General features: G+C 41.0%; 1 protein-coding gene across 1 annotated transcript in view; it reads left to right on the top strand.

Moving 5' to 3' along the window:
- The window catches only part of C9H10orf90 (chromosome 9 C10orf90 homolog), a 35489-nt gene extending 13541 nt beyond the window's left edge, over nt 1–21948 (top strand). Inside the window, exons 3-8 of the mRNA XM_040606830.1 lie at nt 4523–4813; nt 6867–7060; nt 8108–8309; nt 19054–19117; nt 20351–20450; nt 21043–21948. Coding sequence (XP_040462764.1) covers nt 4523–4813; nt 6867–7060; nt 8108–8309; nt 19054–19117; nt 20351–20450; nt 21043–21081 — 890 coding nt within the window. The 3' untranslated portion in view covers nt 21082–21948. The remainder of the gene's footprint in view (nt 1–4522; nt 4814–6866; nt 7061–8107; nt 8310–19053; nt 19118–20350; nt 20451–21042) is intronic.
- The last annotated feature ends 209 nt before the right edge of the window (nt 21949–22157 follow it).

The following is a 22157-nucleotide window of genomic DNA, read 5'->3' as shown; positions in this document are numbered from 1 at the left end:
ATTTCAAAGAAGCACTTTGTCATGAATGGTCAAAAATCCACATTGAAACACTAGGAAGAGTGTTCTAGGAAAGTATGAAAAGCTGCATTATCCTGTTGTAAAGTGGAAAGAGAAAGAAAAAAAAAAAAGTAGTAACAATGGAAAAGGGTATGTTTGCCTGAATTGTCCATGTTTGAAGGAAAGGCAAGTTTAACCTGCTGTAATGCAGGGTCACTTCCTGTTAGCAAAACCCCCTGAAGGGAGAGGGAGGAAAATGTAAAAAGATACTTTACAGTAAAACAATATACTTATTTTACTCAGAGATCAAGGATTCCTTAAAAAAAAAAAAAAAAAAAAAAAAACTTTTGAAAAACCACCCTGGGTTTTACAGAATATTTTTAACTCCTCCAATATCATGTGGTTTTCACTAAGCAATTATTTAAAAATTCAAGTATTGTCTTCTTTTTTTCTTGCACAGGGCAAAAATGACTTTTTTTTTGTGATTTTTGTTCCTTGACTTTTTCTCCTATAAGCAGCTGAACTTTTACAACTAGGATCTATATTTGCTGAATTTTATTAACAGAGTCATTCTGCTTTCTGTTTCTTTGAGTTTTGTTCTCTCGTATCTCCCAAAGCATTACACTTGCATGTCTTTGTTCATTAGTTTTAAAGCCTTTCTTCAGCTGGGATAATAGAAAAAACATATATTGCTAGTCATCCAGTTGCAATTCTAGATATTCTCAGAGGGGCATATATATTTCGTCTGGTGCATGGGGATTTAGATATACAATTCCAGATAGTCTTAATGAGAGTAGCAGTCCTAATTCCCCACATAGTATATTAAAAACGGATCCAGAATGTATAGAGTGAAACTCTGTGATCTTACCTTTAAGTACCTTTGCCTTTTTCTTTTTTTTTTTTTCTAAATTTCATTTGCATCTGCATTCCTTAGTTAAGGTAATTGACAGCTGCTTTGAGGATGAGGGAGCTGATCTTTGGAGCCTGTCTGGTTTGTTTCGCTGTGTTTTCCTGGGGATTGGCTGCACCTGGGTGTACCTTTTGAATTGAAAGGTTAATTCAAGAGGGAGTTAGAGGAAAGAATTTAGCAAATTGGCTCTGTTATTATTCTGACTACCGTCGATGTTAGACAAGAACAAGGCGCACCTTTCCTTATTGCCTTAATTAACTACAAAAAAAATTCCCTATCATACTATGAATATAATAAAGGATTAAGATTTAGTTATAATATTAGTACAAGATCTAAGGAAGACACTTTTCATGCAGAAAGGATGCAGTGGTTTTATACCTGAATTTCATCAGGAATCCTGCTTCTTAAAATTCTTTTTTAGGCATCCTTTTGTTGTCATAAAATGCTAAGAAGCAGCCATCACCTTTTTCTAATTTTAGACCCCATTCCTAATTTTGTCCATGACTTTCTTTCCTTTCTCTCCTACTCCACGTCTTTGTAGGGATTCCCCAGACCTGATGGGTGGAATGCCACTGTGGCATTTCTTTTAGCAGGGAAGGGGCGCAGCACATAAGAGAAGGCTGCCGCCGTTTGCACTGTATGTAGAGAAAATTCCTGGAGCTTAATTCTCAGTTCTTGCAGGTTACTGTACTTACACTTGGAAGCCAGTATCCACAAATAGCTAGTTTGGTAGTTAGGAGTAAATGGAGTGTGAATACTCCAGGCAACTCTTCTTTCTTTTGTCCAGATCCATATTTTAAGATGTTAGAGAGGAGAGATGTGACTTGCAGACAAGTCTTTTGCACTGTTTTATTCTGCTACATTGCAGCCCCTTTTCACCACCCTGACGATTCATTCTGTAGTTTTGGATACCAATGCCTGGCAGCAGCAAATGGCCTCTCCTGGGGACACAACAGTGGCTCGAGCAGTCTGACAATCTCAGCAAAGAAGCTGTTTGGCTTCCCGACACATGCATTAGTTGCACAGACTGTTTCATGATATGAAGGCAAATTACCTCCTACTGTGATGCTGCCTTGGATGAGCAGAAACACTTTTCTCCTTTCCACTTTCTGTTCTTCTCTCTGCTTTCTGCTGGCCAGTAAACTATTTGAATTTAAAAGATGATTTAGAGATAATTTGTTTTCCATTCAAGTTCTTTCTGCAGCTTAGTTCTCTTTTCCCCCTCTATCCTTCTAGTATCCTGGCTGTCTTTGTGAAAAGACTTCCTTCTCTGTTGCTTTACAGTTACTTAATGCTACCTGCTGCTTTTTTCATCTTCTCCTACCGCGCTGCTTGTTCCTACCTCCTCCCACAAACAGACTTTGATGCCCAGGACCCCATTAATCTGTCCCAAAGTTTCTTTCCTCTATATGTCATAAAACATTTGTAGAAACACAGAGTGTAACTGCAGGTCTGGGATCGGTCAGGGAATGAAGGAACAGATCACTGCATACGCACGAGCTCCAGCTGAGTGTGTGTACAGAATTCAGTCTATCCAGTTTCCTGAGCATATTCACATCAAAACTATTTTCATCTGAGCAAAGAGCTAAGTTTTGACAAAAGATAAGGCAAATATTTGCAACGTGTGAAAAGCAAGGAGAAAAATAAGTTATACCAGAGAGAAGAGGGAGAGCTTGGATGCCAGCCTAGAATTTGGGAGCTTTGTGTTCGCTTCCTTACTTTGACCAGATTTTCTGTATAGCTGTGAAATTGCTTGGGATGGGGTTCATCTCAATGAATTTAATCAGGAAAAAAGGGGTGAAGGGTTTTTTTTTCCTGTCTATGCTGATATTTGGGGAGCCTTCAATAGAGAATCCCTGAGAAGTTGACTGCTTCTCCCCATACGGACAGTTACAGGAAAGAACTTTTAATGTTACAAGCTTTCTGATCCGTATGGTAAGGGAAAGACACTAGGTGATGTACCTTAATGCCCTTGATTTCCTCAGAAATACAGGATGATGAAAAAGAAACATGAACCATCCAGATCACTAAAATGTGCAGGAGACCATAATTTTGCCAGTAAAAATACTTCTCATCAATTGTGAGTGCATTAAGGATTGGGAAAATGAACGGAAAGCTTCCCGCACCTCACTGCAGGATCTGATTTTACCTAATGACTCTTGGACAAGGAAGTGTCTTACATGATGTGCCGTCTCACCATTTCTCATGGACTGGATCAAAGGCGGAAAACACTTCTAACCTTCCCTCTGTCCTCAACAAAGACATTAGAAAGAAGTGTTTAGAGAGGGGCAGTGGCTGAGAATGAGTCAGCAGAGAAAAGAGTGATGTGGCCACTTTCAAAAAAGTGTTTGTCAGGAAACAGCAGTCATCTATTAAATGTCTTGCATCTGCAATGTAGAACAGGACAAGCCCCACCTGGTTTGTTTGGGTTCATGGTTAGGGCTGAAACCAGTTGGGTTTTTTCCCTTGTACCTCCCAGATCTCTCAGCTGCCACTTTTCAGATTGTTTGAATGGCTATTGGTCATTTCCATCTACATAAAACTTGAGGTCTCAGGTCAGCTTGTGACCATAGGCAGTTTATGCATGTGATTAAAAAGGAAGAGCAGAGTCATGCTGTGCATGTAGCGATGTGGGTGCCTGCCTACCAGGGTCATCGCCGAGTGGTTCATAAGGATATAACATAGTTCGTACCCCTCCCTTCTTTCTCCCCCGCTTGCTGATCCTGATGCCCTTTCCATGCTGTCCCTAATTCTTTGGATTTCATTTCTTGATTATTTTTTATTATTATTATTGTACCTCTCCTCCCTTCAAAACTCTGCCTGCAATGTCCCTTGGAAAACGGACACTTCTGTGGGCTTATTCGCCCACACTTTGAGTGTTCTAGGGTTTTGCTGACAGTGGCGGTGGTCAGCTTGAATCACCTTTCAAGATCTGTACAGCACAAGGCTTACCCAGCCAGCTCTGTTGCTTTTGACATGGCAGGGTCCTGCAGTTGTAGGTGCTATGAAACATCCTTCTCATCCAAACAATTCCAGGGGAAAGTATCTCTTTTGCAAATCAAGACTTTTTGCTGAACACAGCTGTTCCTGCTGTGGCTTTGCACAGAGGTAGAACAGGGCACAACAAATGTTGGAGGCAGGAGATGCTTCTGAGGCAGCCACTCCACTACAAAGAGGTTAAAACTCTGGTCCCAAAACCTCTTGGACCTCAGTTTTCACCATAGCCACCACTGAACTCGTACCTGTAATCTTGACCAGGTTTAACCAATCTAAAATGTTCCTCTCAAGTGAATAAGAGACAAGACAAAGACACATAGCGTACCTTTTCATCAGAGGCATCTTGACTCCTTCCACGCTGCCCGTCAGTTAGAATGGCAGTGTATTTTTATGGAGAGTATCCTCAGTGATTATTTTTATGGGTAACATTTTGTTGCAGTGCATCTGCGTGGTAGTTGTGATAAAATTTGTATCAGTTACAACTTTTAAAATACACGATTGAAAGCAATTTTCCAGGAAATAAGAATTGTGAGGCCTAGAGGCATGAGAAGAAAAATGTTCCCATGATGTAGAATTTTGTTGGTTTGGTGGTTGTTTTTATTTTCCTGTTTTTTACAGGAACAGAAATGCTGTTGGGAAGCAAGAAGCAGCAATGCACCACGGGCAGGATCATCACAACAGCCTCTGGATCTCTTCCAGATACAGCATCCCAAAAGGCAATTGCTGCTGCTACTGATGGCTCATCGAAAAAGGGAGATCACTCCAAAGTCACCTCCAAATCCAAAGAGATCCAAGCACAGAGCATCCTGAAACCAAAAGTGTCTGTCTCCAATAGTATGTGCAATATAAAAGCTTCATCAAGAATCCTCTTGGAAGAAAATGTTCACAGGCAAAACCAGCTCCTAAAAAGTAAGGTACAAATCTTACTGTGGTTGTTAGGAATATGGTTTCAATAACAAGATGAGATCAGTCTCAAAGAAAAAAGTGAAATAATGGAAAGTCAGTCCATTTTTTGTCCAGCTTTAAGTGCTGAGTATGAGTCATCTGGTGAGAGATCAATCAAATAATCTGACTGCATACATTGCTGTGGTTAATAGAACACAAGATTAAAATGAGAAAGATAGGTTTACTTTATAAGCAGATTCAACAAAATCTTGAAAAAACATTAAAATTGCAGAGTCAAGCAGTCCCAGTCCAACCAAGAATGACCAGAAGTGAGGTTATTTTTATAACCTTGTCTTTGTTTGCAACCTTTCTTTCATTTTTGCAAGGTTATTTTTTGACACAACAGCCTGAACTACATGGTACACAGACATAGCATGAAATAACTTGTTTGGCGAGATTATCATGAAGGAAAAAAAAAGATTGTTCAAAAATTTATTATCAACAAGGTTTCAGCATGTAAAATGTGATTTCTTCTAGTTCAGCACTGGTTGGTATGTCTTACTTCCAACATTGATTCACATAGCTAAATGGAGATGACATGAGCAGCTGTATTTATGCATAAGGTAGTTTTGCAGAAGGCAGTTGAAATATAATATAGATTAGTCTGGCTTTAGTATCAATAGGTTTATTTGAAATTTACTCCAAGGATATCTTAAAATGCTATAATGGTCATGTAGCCTTTCTTCTTACAGCATTATTATTTTTTTTACAGATTTTTTGTAGGCAGCCAGGCAAAATTTTTTCATTATTGACTGTAAAGCTACTGAATGTAACACTGATTTAGAGGAGAGAAGCCTACATGCTGCTTCCAGTGCCTGAAGTGAAATCGTGCCATTTCACTAACTGGAAATGACTTAGGTTTAGAAAAGCGAAGCATCCACTGAGATCTATCAAAGATGAAGTTAATTGACACTCTGTAAACCTGGCTTATCGAAGAGTTTAATTTCATGTTCACAGATTTCAAGTTGTTTTTCCAAAATGTTAACCAGAACAGTATTAGGGAGGAAATACTGTTCAGGCTTTTATAAGGCATATGTACCCAACACAGATAATTTTAATATTTAAGTACAATATAATATGTACAATATGTCATAAAGAGGAAAATACTTAAGTTTATTGTAACCAAAAATTGAAATAAAACAGTAATGGGCTTCATTCCCAGATATTTAGTTCTAGAAATCAAATTATTTGGCAAGGAAGAAGTAGTCCAGTGTGACTTTTCACAATGGTTCATATGGAGCTCTTCTAAAGTTTCCTTGTTATTTTGGATTAATTCTGTCCTCTAAACAAGAATCTTGTCAACTCTGATTTTTGAGCACATAGCCTCTTTTGGTCCTAATTTGCGCAGAGACTGTCAATCATAGAGCATTAAATCATAATTTTAAGTGTAGAAAATAATATATTTTTCTCAATATTAATTGACAGATTTCATAATAATATGCTATAATGCATGTTAAACTTTTGGGTTTTGTTGTTTGGTTTTTTTTTTTCATGGAGTCTTTCCACTGGTTAATGAATGTATAGAAGTGATAGAAAGCAAACTTGTATTATCAGCCAGGAAAAAAAACGGAACAGTGTTTATGAAAGTCTCAGTATGGTCAAAGAGAAAGGATATGTAATTAAGGTCCATGACAATATGTTATTTCCTACAATATGTGCAATGAATGGAAATGAACTCAAACTGCAGGTCACAGGGTTATATTCTTCGTTTTCCATGATGCGACTGAGTTACAGAAGTGTCTTGCCTTTTGGGAAGCAAATATCAGCAAACGGCGCTAAGTGTCCGAGCAGTTTAATTGCACTTCGATGTGATGTCTGGCTTAATGTGAAAGATACTCTGGGTGTCACAGGGCAGTGAGTAGCACCTATGATTAGATTTGATCTATTCCACTTAATGAGGCCTATTAATAATACCTTGGCATTCTTATTTTAGAAATTGCCCTCTATGTCTAATGAGGTGGAGAACCCAATAAAAAATTAACCATGCACTCTTAATGAACTTTTAAATCTCTCAAAGGTGATTATGAATTTTGTGGTTCAAGTGACAAAATAAAAGAGTGCAAGGAGGAGGATGAGCGGGAGCGAGCCAGGAGGGTAACGCTATCCGCGGCTCACTCGCCAGATGTTACTCGTGAGAAAAACAACCGGTTCAGCCAGCCAGAAACCAGCTCCCAACCTGAGAGAACCCCACCAGCCGCGCGGACGCTGCGGGTAAATACCAATTTGTTGTTGTTGTTGCTGTTAATATGGGGATTTATTTTTTCTTTTACTATTATTTTAATTTTTTTTCTTTTTAATTTTTTTTTTCTTCCATGGAAGGTGACCTTTAAAGGTCCCTTCCAACCTAAACTATTCTATGAGTCTACAATTCCTGGGAAGTGGCTGAGGGCAGAAGTTCACATTCCCATGATTTTTCTCCTTTCCCGTGAAGTTTTGGTAGCTTGCATCAGCTGCAAAGACTTGCTGGGTTCTCTCATTGTAAAAGCTCCCTGTTTTAAGCCCCAGCTGCCATATCTGCAGAGGAACATCTTAAAAGTTTGGGGATTTACAAATTTCCCAAAGATATAATTTTGAAATTATACCTTGAAACTGCCAATTTCCCAAATGTGCATGACATCCAGTACCACGGGCAGCAGCCACAGGTGCAGAGGCTACCCCAGGTTGATATCAAGCCCCAGCAGCCGCCGTGCTTCCCTGCCTTCTCCTTCAGCTCCTGCCTTCTGTCCTAAGACACTCCTCAATGCTGAGGCAGCCTTTTGAGTGGAAAGCATTTTCTTTTTAGATCATCCACGAACAGATCTGCAGCACGATGTAAATAAACAGGAAAGCTTGTGAACTGCCAGTGACAAGCTGCTTCAGTGATGGGGTGAGACCAGGAAATAGGCAAAACACCAAAAGCTTGAATGTGGATAACTTACAAAAGTATGTAATTCAAAACATATAAACACATAAATATATTACTTGTAACGCATAACAATATGTAATTCAAAAATATGTAATCCAAATATGTTTTTTGAAAGTTGGGTTATTTTCAGAAATTCTCCTTTGTCTGATCTGGAAATTTCACACCAAGACAGCTTTCTAAGAGTAAAAGGAAATAAAGACAGAAAGGAAGGCAGCTGGCTGACTTTCACACAGACAAGCAATCATTTTCATTGATAATCTCTTACTGAACCCAGCTGGATGCACATCACCTTTTTTTTTTTCTTTCTTCCTTTTAACTTTTTTAAAACCAAGGGGTTTCTCTGTTTCATTTAGGAAGCACTAGAAATCCACAAGCCTGAGTTCATCTCTCGTTCACGAGAAAGGCTGAAGAGACTTGAACATATGGTCCAGCAGAGGAAAGCCCAGCAGCAGAGTGATGCTCCTGTGAGAAACCAAGGAGTGCTTGTTCGCAAACTTTCCTCAACATCCACTTCCAGCAAAAAAAAGCAATACACCATTCCTCACCCTCTCAGTGGTAAGTTGAACTGGGACCAGCAACAGGTCTGTAGCTGATGCTGACATCTTGCCACCACGTGTATAGTATTTCCCTCTTAACTTTGTGAAAAAACAAGAGACCCGCAGCTCCTGTTTCACCCCACCAGCTCTCCAGCATCTGTCCTGTTGCTCGGAGCAGACAGTCTCTGAAGGTGGGTTAGTGGAGATGAGTTGTTTTCTGTGGTCTGCGGCAGCAGAAGACGTCTTCCTTGGGGACTTTGAATCGTTGTCGTGTGCCGTTGTGTTCTTCAGCATGATGCAAGTTGCTGCTAGTTTTAGAGGTGATAGCAATAAACAGCATTTGATACCTCTCGCAGATCACAAAGACCGGTTTGGAGGGAGAAGTGACAGTTAGGGGGGGCAGTGGGATTTGGGAGTGGGAGTCCCAATCTTGTCTTCTCAGCAGCTTCACATGTGGACGTGCCACTTGACTCATGAAGCCTTCAGCAGCGAGCTAGCTGTGAAAGAACGCTTCTATGCCCAGCAGCTGTGTGCAAGGCTGCTAAATCAATGCATCTAAACTCTGTGAATTCCTAACTCAAGTTGATTAGGTTGTTTTATTGTCCTAGTGGTAAACAGACAAAATATCCAGTGAAAAAGAGTTCTCTCTGAGAAGCTCCTTCGCAGCTCTCTCCCAATAGCACCCCTGTAAATATTATCTAGGTGCAAGATGTTAAGCAAATTACTTTTGGTTTTGTGGTTTTTGGTTTTTTTTAATTGCCATCTGGCTGTTAATTAATTCAGTTGACTAAAGAAAAAGATTATTGGATTGATTGGCATTCCTCTTTACATTTTCGTTTTAAATCTGTGGCCGTTTGAAGCCACATAGTTCTACTGAAAAGTAAATCAATTGAAAACATTAAACAAATAGATGGGTCACCCGGAGGAAGCAGGAAGGAAAATCTCTGATGTCTTCAACACTGGGAAAAAACATGGGTTTTGCTCGCTGGGGAGTGGGCTTGGACACAGGAAGGCTGGGCGCAGCCCCATCGCAGGACTCTTGGTGTGCTTTGCACTGGAGAGAACTGATTTCCATCGCTACATCTGTGCTGTTTGTTGTGGTACCACAGAGCCTACCTTACACCAGAGAGGTAACGCCTTGTTATAGTAAGAGCTAAACAAGCGCAAGTGAATGAAGCACAAAGCATGAATTATATTTTAAAGAGTCGATAAAATTCATTCACCACCAGTTATCCAAGTTAATTTACTTGGCTTCGTATCTCTCAGGGTCACGCTGCCCTGCAGTGCTGGGGTCTCGGTGCCAGCACCAGCAAGCCCTCCCTGCAGGCAAGGGCATGGGCGTTTGTCATATATCTTAGAAGAAGTGGCAAATACGTGGCCCTTCAGTCAGTCATCTTTGAAAGTCCCCTAAACCACTCTGCAAATACTTTACGGGGGAAAAAAAAAAAAAAAAAGATTAAATCTATTTCTCCTTAAAATATAATTAAATATTAATCTTGATGCTTGTTTAATGAGTAATAAAAGCATAATATTGAAATACATTCATTAATGATTCAAATAAATTACTATTTCCCTCTTTCAGTGGTTGGTCATTAAAGACACATTTGTCTAAAGAAAATCTTTAGTTTCCATAAGTCACCTGCCTTTATGTAGCCACGTGTAATTTTCTGTTTATGAAATCTTAATATTTTTATAATGACAGGAGCGTCACATGTCTGTTATTTAAGCGTAACTGTAATTAGTACTGGAAACCCTAGATCCTTGACAGAGCACAACCTGAGGCTGCAGTTCAGAGGGCTGTGTAGGAGCATATTGAGCATATTTAATTTGCTCTGAGTCCTGACAATTGGTATTTTAGGACTTCTCCTGGTGGATGCTATTGTGCAGAAGGTTTAGTATCATTAAGGAGTCCCAGAGTGGGAGATCTTTGTTTCCTACATATGTTCCCAAGCTTTTCTAGTTGCAGCCCCTCTTGCAGAAGAGACAAGAGCTTCTCCCTTGTGCTCACCAAGGGCACTGGGTGGATGCCTGTATCCTTCTGATGTCTCTGCTGACAACATCCCCATCCCACTGGGGTCACAGCCTTCTCCTCCCCTTCTGCCAGCCCCCAAGGTTGGAAGGAAGAGAAGTTATCATTTGTTGTCGTTATTCTGTATTCTCTGGAAAAGCCATCTTAGCACGTAAAATGTGCTTTTAAACCAAGGAAGGACTTTGTACCATGTTTTAGAAAACAAAAGTAAAATGAAAGGAAAATGCAGCTGTAGTCCAGGTAGGTATGCAAGTAATTTCCTTAGCTGAGATGGGAAGTGGACATCAAAATCCCAGTGATTTAAGGATGCCGTTTCACATTATAACCTGGTGCAAGGGACACTGTGAGTGCAAGCAGCAGTGTCACCGCCGGCTCTGTTGCTGCGCGTGGCCCATCATGCTCCTGTATTTTGGTTAGCTGATCTAGCAGAAGCTACTTTTAAATTATTTTCTTTAAAATTAGGATTTTGAGGTTTTATCAGATCAAACAACTGATCCAACTCATCAAACAGTGTTGTGATCAGATGAACTGGCACAGGGCAGGTGGGAGGGAGGGTAGGAGGAGATGGCGAGGGAGGAGAGCAGCACCCCCTCCCTTGGCACCAGCCTCCCATTTTTACGGGTGTAATGGGACTGTACCCTTCCCAAAGAGAGCTCCCAGGCTGCTCCTGTACTGCACCCATGCACAGATGACTCCGAAAGCTACCTGCCAGCCAAAGCTGGCTGAGCAAAGGAAACGTGGTAGGGTCCACCACCGACCATGTATTTCAAAGCCAGCTTTTCAAGTGGTACAGAGCCTGGGGTTTATGCAGGACACTAAGTGTCCAGAAGAGGGAAAACATCATCTTAAGGTATGTCTGCATGTCCGCACACACAGAGTCCTGAATGCCACCTCCATCTCTGGCTATTCCTGGTTGTGCGTGGGTTGTGGTCCAGGAGCAGCTGCTGTGACACCAGAGCTGGGACAGGGGCTGGTGGCTGAGGCTCAGTGCTGTGTTATCACAACCATTGCTTTCCAGGGTGCCGTCCAGCTGCCCAGGCTGCGCTGGGCAGCAGCAGACAGCAATGCCCTATGTCCTCCCTATGGTGCCATGGCTGTTCCTATAGTCACCTGGAAGCCCATGCATGTCGCAGTCACTCACAAAGGCCAAAAGAGGCATCAGACCCCAGCCATCGTTCAGAAGTCATTAGAAGTCAGAGGAACCGGTCAGCCAACACTTCTGCACATGCGGGGCAGTTGCTTTGCCACGTCCCCATAGCTATTTTATTTTGTGCTTGTACTACGGGTTCTCCTGTTCTCCTTGCTAGTGTCAAAAAAATCTCTGCCAAATGCAGCCACCTGCAGCTTTCTTTGTCGAGGAAGCAGGCTGCTCTGACAGCAGCACGCAGGGAGACAACATTTGACACAAGGAACCCAGGAGGGTAAAATGATAACCTGGAAACTTGCTTAAGTGTACAGCATTGTATTGGTGGCACCTCTAGGCTTCAGGGTGTGATCCTGTGGTTGCTTTCTTCAGTCTGATAGTTCCCTCCTTTCTCACTTTTTTCTCTTTCCTGACATCTTTGGGGGTTGTGGAAGTAGAGGTCTTTATGGCTCTGAGGTTCACGGGGCTGGTTGCCAGCACACCTTCATACATTTTCCAGTGCCTTTTTCGTAAGAGCAGGTTGGCTGATGAGTTTAATTTCCACTGACCCCGACACAGCGATCCCAGGGATGGGTTATGAGCTCGTGGGTGGGTGGGCAGGAGTGTCTCCGTGCAGCCCCAAGGTGCCCGCAGAGCAGGTCGCCGCAGCGTACTCGCTGCAAGCGCTGGCTGTAGCTGTGAGTTATCCAACTAGTTTTCTGCCGCCAGAGGCCATTCCCTGCCCAGTTCCCCATGTGCACATCCGTGCCCACATGGGAAGGTGGCTCAGGACGGGGACAGGTGGGACTGTCCCCTTGAGTGGCAGCCTGCTTTCATGCAGGCGTAAATGGGGGTTAACCTGCAGCCCGGGGTGTCTCCCTGTGCATCCAGAAAGGAGAGCAATGACCTTCAGGTTTTTCTCTGCCTGAGATTATTCTATCAGACTAAAGTGTCTTTATTGATAATACAAAATTATGAGTTAGCACAGGTTTACAATGTTTTGGCAGTGTTGTTACAAAGTTAGTTTCCTGTAGGAGACAGAAATAATTGGCATTGAACATCATTTCCATATAAATACCGACATCTGTGCAGTTTCCGTTTACCTTCTGATCCTCAAAAAACCCAAGTTGTTTACCATTTTTAATTGTAATTCATGAGCAGGATTTTATAAAACGCTGAAATTAATCTTAGAAAAATGAAAATGTTTATCCTGCAGAAGATTTTCTCGACACAAGAGCACTTTGAAGACAGAGAACCTGCAACTCTCATGCTAGCCTTAGTGCTGGGTAATGTGTACTGCTAAATTTTGAGAGTGCTAATTAGTCCAAGATAGACTACTCTGCTGTTGACTATGTCGAACAAATTAGAGATCCCACTGTGACGAACTGAATAGAAACAATGTTCAAATAACTGGATTTAAATCTCGAAAACCGTAATGTAATTACTTCAGTGACAGGACTACCAGCTGTTTATAGGCCTTTAAATCTGCATAATGAACAGCCTTGTGATCTTAGTGTACACAAGCACTTTCAGAGGTTTAAAAATTTTTCTCAGGCCCATATGTTTTTTTCATACCTTCCATTTTGAGAGGGTAGTGGTTCATTGGAAATGGTAATAGAAGTTGCACGTTACTGTTCAACCCCTGTTGTGGGGCCTGCTGTGTTTCTCCGGATTTATACCCAAATCCTGTATCTTTAGTAATACTTTGGAAACAAGTTTATACCTTCTCAGTCATGCTTCTAAACCTTTCCAAAAAGCTTTATTGTAACTGTGAAAGCCTGGGGGGCAAGGACTGCTGTTGTTTGTTTGTTTGTTTGTTTGTTTGTTTGTTTTCAAGGGGGTGGTTTCTGGAGAAGCTCTGTGCCAGGGAGGTTTTAATTTGCGTTGTAGAGAGAGGGGAAAAACAGCAATCAGAGAACTTGCAATAATTCTGCGGCCAGCAAACCCTGCAGCCACTAATGTGCATCCTTGCGGTCCTCAGATGCCATTGGCAGTTGGTGAGATGTTTGCAGCCACCAGTCCATCTCTGTTTGTGTGTGACTTTAGTTGTGACATTTCTGGGGTTCCTTTTCCCTGTCAAAACTCATAGCTAGCAGTAACGCCACTGATCCTGTCGGCACCTGGCCTCCTGGTTAAGGCTGCCAGCTCTGAACACAGACTGAGCTGCAGTCAGGCAATTGAATTAGGAAGAGAAATGACCTATTTATATGATATTATTATTCATCACATTGATTTGAGCACTGCTATGAGTCAGCTAAACACGGCAGCTCATTGCAAGTCCCTGGCAGTGGGTGACACAGTCTCTCAGGAGCATGATGCTCAGATTCACTGTGACGCCAGGGGAGGAGGTGATGTAGTGAATGGGGTGACCAGCATGTCCCCTCCATGCCCTCATTCTTGCAAAGAGGGGAGACAGGCAGCCTCTGTGCAAGGAAGGTGGTAATAAATTGGAAGATCTTCAGATATGAAGAGTTTTCTGTGTGGATGACAGCAGTGTTGAAACAATGTGGCTTATATTGGATGACTTACAAAGTTTAGTCAATCTGCTGGGGGATAATTTCATTGGAGTCCTGAAGCAGCCAAATAGAAAACTGAATTTCTGATGATGGACTTGTTAATCCAGGAATAAAAGGTCTGATTTCACCCATGATTAGAAACTGAAACTAAAAACTGTGAGGATTAAGAAGCTGGTGCAAATTTTACCAAAGATTAAATTAATCTTTTGATGAGTTCACTAAAATCTGTCAAACCGTCTTCATTATTTGCTATTTTTTGAAAGAAACCTTATGCTTTCCAAGACTACCTGCTCTATTCAAACAAGAATGATTTAGGAAAGCCAGGTGAGATGCTGGTTTTTTCCACATGAAATCTGTAAGTGTTAAGTACCATTTGGACTGAAATCTCCTGCATCATGCCCAAAATTAATTTAATACAAAAATGTTTTCATAAACCTCTAAACTTCACAGGTTTTTTAGAGATACTTGTGATGTTTTCCATTGTTAAGACTGAAATATTAAGAAGAATCAGAATTCTCAATAGCCACAGTGTAGGACAGACCTGAACAGCTAGAAAGCCCAGGAACCACCTTCCTGGGGGTCCTCTTGGGTGAAGAAGCACTTCTCAGCTTCAGCGTTTGCCTAAGATGAGCAGAAAGTCCAGGCAGTCTTACCATCAAACTTTTAACTAATGGGTTATTGCATTTTTATAAATAATACCAAAACCTCATCTGTTGACTACAGCTGAATTAATTCATTGCATGAAGTCATTGACATACGCTGTGTAAAAGTTTGGGCAGCACCCCTGGGTGTAGGCATTAGTTTATATTCTCTGGATGAATTCCCAGTCAAGGGCTACAGGCATGCTAAGCTGAATGCCACCTTGACATTCATCTTAAATTCAGGACTAATTTATCTTTTAAAGGACTGTTGATTTAAAAAAGCAGTGTTTAAAGTATTTTTTTTTTTAATTTATTTTAGGACTTCTCTGGGTGAATGGGCTTTTGGTGAATTATTTTTTTCAGATCAGCAAAAAAACAGTTTAGAGAACCACTGCTATCAGTGCTTTGCATTTCAGCGACTGACTGCACATCCTCAAAGGCACTTTTTAGCTCCTAACAAACTTGGAGGATTTGCATTTATGTTAGGAGAAAATGTATGTATATTCTGATGGGCTGAGTTTAGCCTTTGATAAATTTTGCCACTCTCTTTTTAAAGTGTTTCAGTGATTTAGTGGTAAACATGGAGTCAGGGGATGATTCCAACGCAATCATTTTATCTGTTCTCTGTCTAAACATTTACTAACTTCCCAAGCAGGAAAGTTACTCACCCTGTCTGTGGAGCTGTTTGGCACTAGTTAAAATATACTACAGTGATGACCCATTTACCTTCTTCATTTACAACTTGATGAAGTGGCTTCTTTCTCCCACTGTGGAGATGTCAGACCATTGTTGCATACAGCGTTGGTGTAAATACCAGAAGCTCAGCAGTTTCAAAAGGTTTAAAAAAAGCACACCATTGAAATGTTTCATGCCTATCTGTCTAGACCTTTTTTTAACTGCGGTGCATCACTGGAAATGCTGAATGACTGCTTTGAAATCCCTTCTTTTCTTTACTTCAGAATAGTTTTCTCCAAAAGTAATACAAGGCTATGAAATTTGATAATGAATTTTGATAAAATGCAATTTAGAAGACTATCAGCCTGGGAATTGTCCACCTTATGCCTCACTTTGATATTTGTTTGGTAGGAGAGAATGTTAATACAGGTCTTCACGATGTGTTTGGCAGGTTATTATAGCTCTGAATGTGTGCTGCTCTGCCACTTTGAAATATGCTTTCTTTTAGGTATTAAATATTAACAAATATTTACAAGTACATATGATTTTTATTTTTCATTTATACCAATTTTTATTTATTTTTCAGTTATTTTTTGAATTCTAATCCTAAAATCTTTCAAGGATTAGCCTTATTTCTTCTTGTTGCTTGCATGTGAATTTTTTTTCCTTATACATAACGACCTGAGAGAGAGCTGAGAGATACTACCTGAATGGTTAGCTGTAAGCGTTTACCATTTGACTCCAAGTTGCTTCACAAAGGGTATTCTTATTTTAATACTATTTTCCTTATTTTAAGGAAGATTTATTTTGTTCTTGGAGGATTTTCCCCAGACCCTTTGTTTTTAATCCTTCCCTTCAAACCAACTGCACAACCCCATACTTAGTTCCAGGCAGGATCACGGGCAGTGGTGGGTCTGATGGCTTCAGGACTGTTCCTGTGCCATCAGGAGAGGGTTATTCTGAAGGCACAGCCGTATGCCCCAGCACCCGCACAGCTCAGCCTCTGCGGCGCTTCCCAGCGTGCCAGCACGGAGTCTTGGCAACTCATAGGAAAAGTGCAGATTAACTTGTCATGCTGCTTACAGGATCGGTTGCAGGCCTGCAGATCCCTGCCTGGGTTTTTCATCCCTCACATGTTGTCGTGGCTACGCACAAAGGTCTGGAAATGTTAATGTGTTATTAAGAGGTTTTCTTAAGGAAAAAAGAAAAAAGAAAAAAGAAGGGGGGGGGATGTGTGCGTCCCTAAAACAATTAGTTATGATCCAGAAATCCTCCATCTGAGTATTCCTGGAATAAAAATTGATAATTTTGAGTAGATGTCACTCGCAGTGCATGGGAAATCTTACAAACACCAGCTCTGTGCTGGTCGGCCGCGCAGTGCAATAGCATCGCGTCTTGGGAGAAGTCCACCGCAACTCACTGCGCGAGGGTCGGGGCAGGCAGTGCGGGTTGCTGCCGGGGAGGTCTTTCCAATGCTCTCAGCTGCTCTTCTGTGCCCAAGGACAGGGGAACATGCAAGCAACTGGCTGCAACAGCAGGAACCTCGTACTAAGGACCACATTACCACACAGATGAAAAAGATGCCCAAATTTGCTGTGTAGCATGAAGCACCTCCTATTTTAGTTTTAGTGTTGCAGAGCACTCATAGCGATGGCTTTGTACAACTTCAGCTTGATCCCGTGCCACCTCCGGGTGAGAGGACATGCCTCATGGGCAGGGATGCATCCTGCAATCCTGAGCTGTCAGAATGAGGTGTGCAACCTCAAGCAGCCAGGGACTGCACTGAGGCTGCTCTGAAGTGTGCTGCACTCCACACCAGTCCCAGAAAATCAACGACCCCGGGCCCTAACCCTTCGCCAGGACCATCGGGGTCACAGGTAATCTGCTCCCTGAAATTTCAGGGTTATTTGGACAGCAATAGCATCCAAGTGTTTATTCCTTTTAAGTTAATCAACATGTAAATGAACATAAAACCACTAATAAATACAAGGCAAATTATATTTTCCTAGCAAACTGAGCATGTTGTGTGTGTGTACTGAAGATTTAATAAGCATGATTAAGTGTAGACAACCGCTGAGTGGAGAAAAGTTAGTCCTCAGGCAGAGGAGGCTTCGCAGCCTCCCCTCCTTTCTCAATTCCCTAACACTTGCATGATTGAAAATAATTCAGAATAGGAGCTGCTGCAAAGCTCCCTTTCATTTTTACATAGAGATACAACAGTGATCTTAAAGGACGTGTAGCATTTTCCTGAGAAACACAGTGATCTGAGTACAACTTTGCCTTCAGGTGTAGTCCCATAAACTGCTTGGGGCTGTGTGGTTGCTGAGACATCTCCCATAAACATCCCTGAAACATGTGCTGTCTTAAAGAATGGGGAAGGAAACCTGGTGGGGAAGGTAGGGGTCTTTTTTGGGTAGGGGCCGCTGAACCTGCTCAGGGCAAGCGTCTGCACTGGGCAGTTCTGGAACAAATTATTTTCAGTGTTTACTTCTCTGCCTTGATTATTGTATTTTGCCTCTTTAGTGAGGTGGTAGAAGGATGCTGACATGATGCCTGCTGTGATATATGCCTTCTAAACTTCCTTGTAAAATGGAAGTGCTTAAAAGTTTGCACATATATTTATCTTATACATATGTTCTGCAAACATACTGGCAAATATTTTGGCGTTCAGATTATTGTGACTACACAGGTCATGACACCCCTGTCCTCAGTGCCCCAGCGAAACTGCCTGGAGCTGGCTGGGTGTAGGGAACGCTCTGGCCATCCTTGTGTTCAGGCACCAGAACGTGAAACCATTTCTGAAGTACACGTGAACTGAGAAACTGAAATTCCAACTACGTAGGTCGCCTGTGTGCATCAGGGTGGCAGCTTGTGCACTGCAGGGATGTTCCTTCCCCTGCTCTGGATGTGTCCTGCTGTACGGATGGGGGGACCCTACCCCATCTCCCCACTTTTTCTTTTATTGTCCCGGTGTAAATCTAAATAACATTGCTGTGCAGGCAGCAGTCCTCCCTCTTCTCCCTGATAAACGTGGTTAGACACAGTCTCCTTCATCTAGAATCAGTTCTGATTATGTATCTACCACCTTCCCATCTTGTACAAACACCACCCCTTCCCATTCAAAACCATTTTTGCAAGGAACATGTTAAACCTACTTATTCCTGAGACTTAGCTGACTGCTAAGATCAGTAATTATTTTCCCGTATCCAGGGAAATGCTGATTGGAATTATCATGGATAATTCATATTTGATCAGGAAAGAGTAATATAATTTTCGTCCTCCTAACACTTGGCGCAATTATTCACAGCCCTGCAAAACAGGTGGAAATTGAATCAGGCATGATCAGACCAACACTCGTCAGCTGAGGATTCAGCCCGTGGGGGGGGGGTGGGGTGTATAATTGCCTGCACGAGCACATGGGGAAAATAGATCACTGTGTACCACAGAAATCATCACTGGCTCTTTATCTGAATAAAGGGCGCACACAGCTCCACGTGGCAATGACAAAAGTCAAAGGCATTTTAAATAAATGAACTCTGCAATGAAGGTGGTTGCTATGGGTCCTACCCATCCTTCCTTTTTTGTAGGGCAGCTTCAGGAGCCGGTTCAACTCCAGATGTTATTAAATGCCTTTCCATTGACCTGTAGAGGTTTGGAACTGGCCTTAAGCCATCAAAAATTTAACCAGAAATAACATATCATGACTACATGAAACGTGACGTCTAAAATTTCAGTAAACACAGATTCCTCCAGTATTAACTTTATTTTCCCCCTGCTAGATAACCTCTTCAAACCGAAGGAAAGATTCATTCCAGAGAAGGAGATGCATATGCGATCTAAAAGGTACAAATCGCTTCGGTTTAGAGTCCCACCTCACATGTCTAAGGCACTGTATTTCCATGTCATCTCCATGTGCCAGGGGACCGGTCTGTCACTCTGCTTGCACGCTTTCATGCCATGCTCATGACTTACATCCACAGTATCAGGCTAATGGATTTGGGGCAGCCCTGCCCGATGAACACTCCTTTTCTAACCGTTTCAGACAGCGTGGGGTACTCCTCGCATGAAAACTAAGTCCCCGACAGGTGCCTCATATTGGACATTCAAAAATGTAAGCAGTACAGTCACTTTGGGTTGTTTGTTTGTTTGTTTGTTTGTTTGTTTGTTTCCACCCTGATTATGGCACATAGTATGGGAATTGCAGCAAACTATCAGGAACGTGGGGTGTGATCTTTAACTGCACTGCACTTCGTGCCATCACTTACAGCAAGGAAAGCTGCTGGCTACCATGCAGCATTCATCCCGTTTTCAAGAGTCCTCAAGATGTGTCCCATTTCTCTTCTCCAAAACACAACCCCCAGCCAAAACAGACTGCTTCAAGAACTCAGTATGGCAAAATATTGTGAGGAAAAATCAGAACCAAGCAGGCTTTGTATGCATGCAAAGAAAAGGACTTCCGCAAAGGAAGGTCCGACTTTCTTCTCACACTCCTGGGAATTTTATCACTAATTTCAATGGAAAAAGATCTGACCAGAAGTCACCTTTTTGAGGGCAACTTGTGTTATTTTTAAAATGGACAGATTATCTTCTCCTTGGTAAAAAGAGTTCCTAATGGCAGTGAGAAAGTGTTAAGAGTCTACAATCTTATAATGATGGTTTTCTTACATTTTAGAAAAATACTTGAAAATAATTGCTTGGTATTAATTTTGTGACATAAATACATAAAAGTGTACGGGCCAGGTTCTGGTCTGAATTATGTTGCTATAAATTGAAACCAACTCCACTGAGCTCACTAGAAACTACTCCAGAATTACACTGCTGCTTTGAGATAACCTGATCCTATCTCTTTCCTTACTTTTTAGTCTAAAATTAGAAGTGTTTTTCAGCAAGTCAGATTTTATATAAAAATTATTGTTCATAATATATAATTCCCGTGCCATAAATCTAATTCAAGTGCTTAGAGATGCCCATTAGTGACAAGTATTGCACTGAAGGCAAACGTTTCCTATAGGAAAGGCAAATTATTTACGAGTCTCAGGGATGGCATGTGAGGTTAACTTTCTAAATTCATCCCAGGATTTACAACAATTTACCTGAAGTAAAAAAGAAACAAGAAGAAAAAGAGAAACGGATCATCATTCAGAGCAACAGGCTGCGTGTTGAGATCTTCAAGAAGGTAAGGATTTACTGTGAACGCCAAGGATAGTTCTGTATCCCCCTTTTTCAACCTGTGAAGGTGGTCTGTAGAGAGGGACCATCTGCCTGGGGAGCCTGGGCTAATCACGTGCAAACCCTGAGAGCAAAGGATGCTCTCTGAAATCTTGTTCTTGGGGTTAGACACTTTAAACTTGAATTAACTGCTGAACCTTGTGCTGGAACAGGCACTTTTGTTGTATTTCTTTTTTTTTTTTTTTTTTTTTTTTTTTAAATGAGTAATTAGTTGTGATAGAAAGCTACATTAGCACAATTAACCCAGGTGGAGATCTGAGACATTGCTAGATAACCATGCTCTACAATTACCAGGTTTTCTTTAAGTGCTCTGTTCCTCCATTTAATGACACCCTTCCTATCCAAGATGGAAAAGGTTTCGGCGGGTTTTTTTGATGTTTTTTTTTTTTTTTTTTTTTTTATCAATGTAGCCAGTAGATTTGAAGTCTGAGAATGCTAATACCATCTCACCTACAGTATCACTGAAGATTTCTACAGTTATATCCACCTCATGTACTTTAATGGTATCTTAAGGCTGTTTTGTATTGTTTCTTCCCCAGCAATTACTGGACCAGCTCCTTCAAAGAAACACAGAGTGACAAAGGATTCTCTTGCCCATGATCCTAATTGGACCTTGAATACCTTTGACTGCTAGATAAGCCATAAAATTTACTGTTATCTCAATTACCTGGAGGTAATTTTTCTTATCTTTGGTTCTTTATGGAAAGAAAGATCATTTATATTTCAATTGAAATTTCAAGGCAGCTTTCAAGTAATCAAAAACAGTCTAAATGGGAACACAGCTGTTTCAGAGCATCACCTTTTGGTCAGTGTACCCAGAGGAAATAATTTTAAGAATTTTTAATGCAAATACTGAATTACAGTGGTATTACTTATCTTAATCTTTTAAAAAGTATACATCTCTGTAGCACTAGAACTGGGTTTATAAGATCTGGAAAACTTATTTCTCTGAAGTGTTCTATTAATTGATTTCCTGTGAGTTAAATCCTTGAAGTAAAGAAAAATGAATATCATTATTTGTTATGTTTAGAAACTAGCTGAAATAGCATTACCACATAATCATAGCAGCAGCAGTTTCACATTAATACTTAACATACCAAAAGGGACCAATATTTTAGCTCTCTGAAGAGCTCTATTCCTGTTTATATAGTGAATCTACATAGCAAGCTTACCCTTTAAAAAGCAATATTTAAAAATTTGATTATAACACTATTTTTTGTGTTTTTCATTGTAATATATATTTTACTCCACTTCTGTGAGCATTAAGTATTTATAGAAATGGCATATTAAGAAGTGGTGCCAAGAAGTATGTTTGCATCAAAACTGCAGAACTAAAACCATCTGTAACATTTCCTCCAAAAATATTTAAATCTTTATTTGTACATTTTGGAAGTAAAAACAACCAGCTTACAAACCAATGGAGTTTATTTATGGAATAAAATATGAATATAATATTGATCCAACTGCTATGTTTTTATTTGGTGCTGTTAAATATAACACAATTATTGAAACTGCTTGAGAAGTCATGCCTTTGTATGCCACAAATCCTACGGTAAAAAATAATGCCCATAAAAATCATTGCAAGCGTTAACCTCTGTTGTACAAACACCCAGTTGAGTGTGTTTGAATGAGCCTGGAATTTGGCCTTTGATAT

This window comes from Falco naumanni, chromosome 9 (assembly GCF_017639655.2).
Source record: "Falco naumanni isolate bFalNau1 chromosome 9, bFalNau1.pat, whole genome shotgun sequence".
Classification (NCBI taxonomy): domain Eukaryota; kingdom Metazoa; phylum Chordata; class Aves; order Falconiformes; family Falconidae; genus Falco; species Falco naumanni.
Note: the sequence above shows the minus strand (reverse complement) of the source record. Positions and strands in the feature narration are given on the sequence as shown.